Consider the following 7,190-nt stretch of genomic DNA (forward strand, 5'->3'; position numbering starts at 1 on the left):
CTCTCACACACACTCTCACACTCGCATGCGTGCACATGCACACGCACACGCACACGCACACACCTCACGCACGCACACCACACACCCACACACACACACACACACACACACACCACACACCACAACACACATCACACACACCACACCACGCACACACACACACACACACACACACACACTAACGGAAAGCCTAACGTACTTAATGCTTAAGTAAATATATTTAGGTGTGTATCAGTCCGTGCAGTGTGCTTTCATTAGTTGGCATGAATCTGACCTGATTTCAGATTTCCGAAGTTCTGTTTATACACTCAAAATGTAAATGTTGGTTATTTTAACCCAACGTTGGGTCATATATGAAACAAACATTGGGTTCATTTTTTCAATGAAATGTAAATTACAAAAACAGCCACTAGCAGTCTGTTTATATAACTCACAGAGTATTATTGAGTCTATAAACTATAAACAATCTTGCGTCTTTATAAAAAAAAGTAGCACAAAAAAATCTCAGCAGCAGGAAAGTAATGTCACTGTAACATCATTAAAATACCTTCATATGATATTACGACTATAATCAGTGACATAAGCTTGACTTATAATCATTTCAACACAAATAAGCAAACCAGGACAGCTTATTTTCAAAGTGAAAATCAACTCAGCATGAGACTTCTTGCAATTAAAATCATTCCTTGCTTTGATTGAACCACAATATAAAATCCATGTGCATTCCGCATCAATCTCCGTCCACAATAGCATGAAAGCCAATGAGTAATTTCCGCTGGCTGGACAGTTGTGTGAAGTAGAAAACAGTGTTGGTTACTGTCCGGTTGACTGTAACTGATAAGTCTCTGTGGTCAGCCATCTCTCTGGCATTCACAGGAGTCAGAATCTAATTATTTTCTCTGCATGGTCCAACAAGCCCTAAAGGTTATTATTGTCTGGCTGCATGATACCCGACTGCCAGAGCACAATAAAAGCTGTTAGTTGCCGCAGAAAGCAGATAATGTCACGCAGTGTGTGTCCAAGTGGTCGACAGGAGTTAGCAGGTGCACTTGGAAAGTTTATCTAGGATCTACAGCTCCAGCTGTGGTGCACTATGCAGACTAGCATGTTTGATTTGTAACACACAGTAATAGAGGGAATCAAAGACATGCATTTGGTGATGGGGACAATATCAATATGGGATTTGTAGTGGGAGGAAATATCAATATGCATATGCAAATTTTGCTCAAATGTGGACAAACTTAACATTGACAATTTTTTTAAAAATAAATTTTAATTATACTATAACCATTTATTAATTCACCTACCCTCTGTTCATCCATCTAACCACCCACCCACCCATCCGTCTGACAGAGAATCAATCCAAGCATCAGGCTATTTGCTCAATTACCCATCTATAAATTCAACCATCCATTTGCATATCCAACCATCCATCCATCCATCCATCCATCCATATATTCGCCCGTCTGTCAATCCATCCCTCCAGCCAGCCAAAAGTCAATCCATCCATCCATCAACCCATCCATCCATCCATCAATCCATCCCTCCATCTATCAATCCGTCTGTCAATCCATCAATCCAGCTAAATGTCAATCAATCCATCCAATCCTCCATCCACCCGTCAACCCCACCCATCTATCCATCAATCCATCCATCTGTCCAATCCAACCATCCATTCATTCAACCCATCCATTCATCCATCCCTCCGTCTGTCAATCCATCCATCCAGCCAAATGTCAATCCATCCATCCACTCCTCCATCCATCAGTCAGTGCATCTATCCATCTGCCAATCCTTCCATCCATCCATCAACCCACCCATCCATTCGTCAATCCATCCATCTGTCCAAACCAATCATTCATTCATCAACCCCATCCATTCATCCATCCCTCCATCCCTCCGTCTGTCAATCCATCCATCCATCCATCCATCCATCCATCCATCCAATCCAACCATCCATCAATCCAACCATTCATCAAACCACCCATCCATCCGTCGAACCATCCGTCATTCCATCCATCAATCCATCCATTTGTCAATCTGTCAATCCATCTGTCAATCCATTCATCCACCCGTCCGCCCATTTATCCATCAGTCCATCTGTCAGTCCTTCCATCTATGCGCTAATCTATCCATCCACCCCTCCATCGATCCGTCAATCCATTCATCCATCTGTCCGCCAATTTGTTCATCAGTCTATCTGTCATCCTTCCATCTATCAATCAATCCACCCATCCACCGCACCATCCATCCATCAGTCCATTCGTGAATCAATCCATCCATCCCTCAATTCAACTATTCATCTGTCAATCCAACTATCTATCTATCTATCTATCTATCTATCTATCTATCTATCTATCTATCTATCTATCTATCTAGCTATCAGTCCATCCATCCACCCATCAATACATCCATCCGTTAATCCATCCATCTATCAATCCAACCAACCATCCCTCCATCCATCTGTCAATCCAACCATCCATCTGTAAATCCATCCATCCATCTGTCAAACCAACCATCCATCCTTTGATCCATTAATCAGTCTATCCTGCCACATAACGGTTTATGCATTCATCCGTTATGAACACATCCATCCATCCGTCAATCTGTCTGCCCAGTTGTCTATCAGTCCATCTGCCAATCGTTCCATCTATCCATCATCTATCCATTCACCACTCCATCTATCCATCCGTCCATTCATTAATCCATCCATCAATCCATTCATCAATCTATCAATTCAACTATTTCTGTCAATCCATCTCTCTATCAATCAGTCAAGCCATCTGTCCATCTGTCCGCCCATGTTCGTCAGTCCATCCATCAAACCTTCCATCTATCCGTCAATTCATCCATCCATCCATCCATCCATCCATCCGTCAATCCATCCATCAATCCAACCACGAATCCATCCATCCATTCATCCATCCATCCATCCATCCATCAATTCAACTATTTATCTGTCAATCCATCTATCCACCCCTCAATCCATCCATCCATAAATCCATCTATCATCTGTCAATTCGTCAATCCATCCATCCATCCTTTAATCCATCCATCAGTCTATTCAAGTCCATAAGAGTTCATGCATTCATCTATAATGTATACATCCATCCATCCAACTATCTGTATTTATTAATTTGTCCATACAATCTTTAATCCATACATCACAAACCATCCTTTATTCGATCATCTGTCCATTCATTATTAATTTACTTATCCATACATGCATCAGTCATCTGCAATGACACTGTTGAATGAAATCAAACCGGAACGTAATAGTGAAATGAGCCGCATAATAAACTACTGAAGCTGCTTTTTAAATGAATCAAGTCACTGATTCAGTTAAACTGAACCGATTCAACATCAAACTGAGCTGAATAATAGCACACTTGTGTCTTATAAAGAGCTTCTTTACAGCAGAATTGAAAATGAGTCACATGTCCGATTAAGCATGCATCATCGATTTAGTAGTTTTCCTGTTTATTACTGTTACTCTGCTTTAACGCAATGTGTACTGCATTAAGGCTACATAAATAAAGGTGACCTGACTTGATCATCAACATGTAACAGATGCCTTGCACCTGGAATGAAGCTATAAATTGCCCTTTTCATTCTGGCAGCGCAGCAAACACTAATGCTTAGCCTAGCTTTAGTCTGTCAGGCAGAGCAGCTCCTCTTTTGTGCCTTAAAAACACTGTCCTTCTCTGGCTGATTTAGACAGCATCTGTGTGCTGTCTGTTTCCATGCACGTCATTGTTTAATTTAGTCTGTATATCAGGGAGAAAACAAAACACAGCAGTGACAGCTGAGGCCTTTGCGGAATAATAGCCCTCTTTCTCTCCTTTTCAATCACTAACTCTTTTATTCAAGAAACGCTTAGCCGGTAAACACTGAGGTCAAGAGTTTTGAATCCCATTGAACTTCGAGAACACACAGAAACAAGACACACAGCAGCTATTTACTGCTCCTCAACACTGGAGCGTGAAAGAAGTTGTTATGATTATATTTCAATACCCTCTGGTGATAATTTTACATTTTTTCATGCACCTATCTACATACCTATCCATCCATCTGCCTGTCCAACCACCCATCCAAGATCCATCCATCCATCCATTTGCCAATATATTAAGCAATTTTTTAATCAATCAATCCATCCATTCACCCAGAAACCCATCCATCTATACAACATCCATCAGTCCCACCATCCATCCATCCACTCTCCAATCTACCCATCTTCCTATCCATACAATATTATTAATACATCCACCGATCTGTCAGCCTACCCATCCAAATATTCTTTTACCCAAACATCTATCTGTCCGTCCAACATCTACTGATCTATCATTCATCCATATTTTCATCCACTTAACTGTCCGTACATCCACCAGTCCATCCATTATTATCCATATATCTGCCCATCCACCATCCCATTTACCCACCCATACATTATTGATCCATCCATCTGTCCATCCACCCACCTATCCAACCACATATCCATCCATCCATCCATAACCTATCATCCATCTGTCCATCCACCCATCTATCAATCTATCTGTCCATTCGTCCATCTTTTTGCCAGTCCATTAATCTTCTTTTATCAATCAATCCATCGATTCAACCAACAACTCATCCATCTATACAACATCCATGTCCCACTATCCATCCATCCTTTAATCTACCCATCCATTTTCCTATCCATGCAACATTATTCATATATCCACCCATCTGTCAGTCTACCCCATCGGTCTATTCATTCACCCAACTGTCCATTTATTCATCCAACATCTATTGATCATTCATCCATATTTTCATCCATCATTATCCATATATTTGCCCATCCACCATCCTCATTTACCCACCCATACATATTAATCTATTCATCCATCCATCCATCCATCCATCCACCCATCAGCCACATATCCATCCATCCATCCATCCATCCATCCATCCATCGTCAAACCATCGTCTATCTGTGCATCCATCCCACCATCCATCCTTCCATATATTTGACAATCTATTAAGCATGTTTTATCAATCAATCCATTCCATTTATCCAACAACTCATCCATCTAAACAACATCTATCAGTCCACCATCCATCCATCCTTCAATCTACCCATCCATTTTCCTATCCATCAAACATTAATCATCTATCCACCCATCTGTCAGTCTACTCATCCATTCATTCACCCCAACCATCTTTTTCTTCATCAAACATATTTTATCTATCATCCATCCATCTTTTCATCCACCCATCTGTCTATCCACCCATCTGTTCATACATCCCTATAATCTGTCTATCCATCCAACAAATACTAATCCATCCACTATTCACCCATTTTCTTGTTCCTTCTATCCTTCCATTAATCTGTCTATGGCATTAAACTTCTTACTATCCAACCACCCAATACTGATCCATGCATTCATCCATCCATCCATCCATCTATCCATCCATCCATCCATCCATCCATCATATCATCCAACATTATCTATCATCACTATACATCTATTTTTATTACTCAACTCATTGTAAACCAGATCTGACAATCACAGAGCAGTTACCACTACACGAGCTTAGAATTAATCCAGGCAATTACAAAGGTTAAAAAAGCTTCATTAAAACAGTTTGCATCAAAGCTGTGTTAAGCTTAATCAGCTCATTGTAAAAACTGCAGAAGTGTGTGTGTGCTTGGTAGTTTACAATGACAGAAATTTGCATATGACATGAGTATTATCTACTGCAGGCATTTCTACATTTAGGTGATTTATGAGGACATGCCTGTGTCCTTGTAATTCAAAACTCTATAAATCATACTTAAAGGGGTCTTTTCACATCAGCATTTGCAGAAGGTCTCTTGTGAGGGTTAGTTTGGGGTAGGGTTGTGGTAAAACCATAAAAGAAGTGTTTTTTTTTTACAGTATAAATGACAATTACTCCAGTAGAGAGTCTTTATAAACTACCAATAATAATCTGCGTTTCTGCTTATGTTTTACATCTTCAATTTTGAAAACTCCCAGAGTGTTTGGATTTGGATAGTTTTTTGGGACCCAAATAAAAGTATAAAATGTTGTACCTTGCGTGAGCAGCTGCAGGGTTTCGAACCCTCTCTCTGACGCGAAGCTGAAGGACCTGCTGTAAGATGAACTGTCTCTGACTCTCCTGCATGATTCCCATCCGCTCCAGCTTACGGTCTGTGAGCCGCATCAGAGCTCGACCTGTAACAAAGAAAGTTAATAAGTATAAGACCCTGTAAAACCAGAAAACTGAATATTTTTGTTTATTCATCCATCCGTCCATCTAACTATTTATCTATCCATTCATCAATCCATCATTGAACCATCCTATACATCCATAGTCTGTCCATCCATCCATTCATCTACAATCTGTCTATCCATCCATCCTTCCAACCATTGTCAATTCAGCAGTCGTCTTTCCATCCATTCATCTATCTATCCATCCAACAGTCGTCTAAATATTTATCCATTCATCTATCACTGAACATCCTTTACCTCCATAGTCTGTCATCTATCCATCCATCCATTCATCCATCTATAGTCTGTCCATCCATCCATCCATCCATCCACCCATTCATCTATCAGTCGTCTAAATATTCATCCATTCATTCTATCATTGAACCATCCTATACCTCCATAGTCTGTCCATCTATCCATCCAGTCATCCATCTATAGGTCTGTCCATCCATCCATCCATCCATCCATCCATCCATCCATGCATCCATCCACTCATACACAAAATCATCAACCAATGTATCCATCCACCCATTTTTCCATCCATCCATCCATCCATCCATCCATCCATCCATCCACCATTGGATCCAAAAAGTATCACACGTTGCACATTTATGAATAATAAAACATCATAACAGGCATCACTCATTACAGTACTGATACCCATTTTTAAGACCCCATAACACCAGCTTGAGTATCACAATAACCTACATTACATGAACCTAACGAGATATGTCTTAATTAGTGAAACGAACCAGACTGCAAATTTTCCTCCAGCCAGAAATACGTTCAAGGTCAGATGAAAGTTCACTGGCATTTTAATCATCGCCTCGCAAATATTCTCCTCATGAAATAAAAGTCATGATAGAGGCTGTCGATGCTCCAGTTAACAGCTGCCATTTGCCACACAATGAAGTTAAGCCATTGTAGCATCTCACACAA

At 40.3% G+C, this 7,190-nt stretch overlaps 1 protein-coding gene across 2 annotated transcripts in view; it reads right to left on the reverse strand.

The window, feature by feature from the left end:
• Positions 1 to 7,190, reverse strand: part of samd12 (sterile alpha motif domain containing 12) — a 179,703-nt gene that overhangs the window by 96,508 nt on the left and 76,005 nt on the right. For both annotated transcript variants that reach the window (XM_056479487.1, XM_056479486.1), the window contains exon 4: positions 6,074 to 6,215. In XM_056479487.1, the coding sequence (XP_056335462.1) occupies positions 6,074 to 6,215 (142 nt within the window). The remainder of the gene's footprint in view (positions 1 to 6,073; positions 6,216 to 7,190) is intronic.

Source organism: Danio aesculapii, chromosome 19 (genome assembly GCF_903798145.1).
Source record: "Danio aesculapii chromosome 19, fDanAes4.1, whole genome shotgun sequence".
NCBI classification, from domain to species: domain Eukaryota; kingdom Metazoa; phylum Chordata; class Actinopteri; order Cypriniformes; family Danionidae; genus Danio; species Danio aesculapii.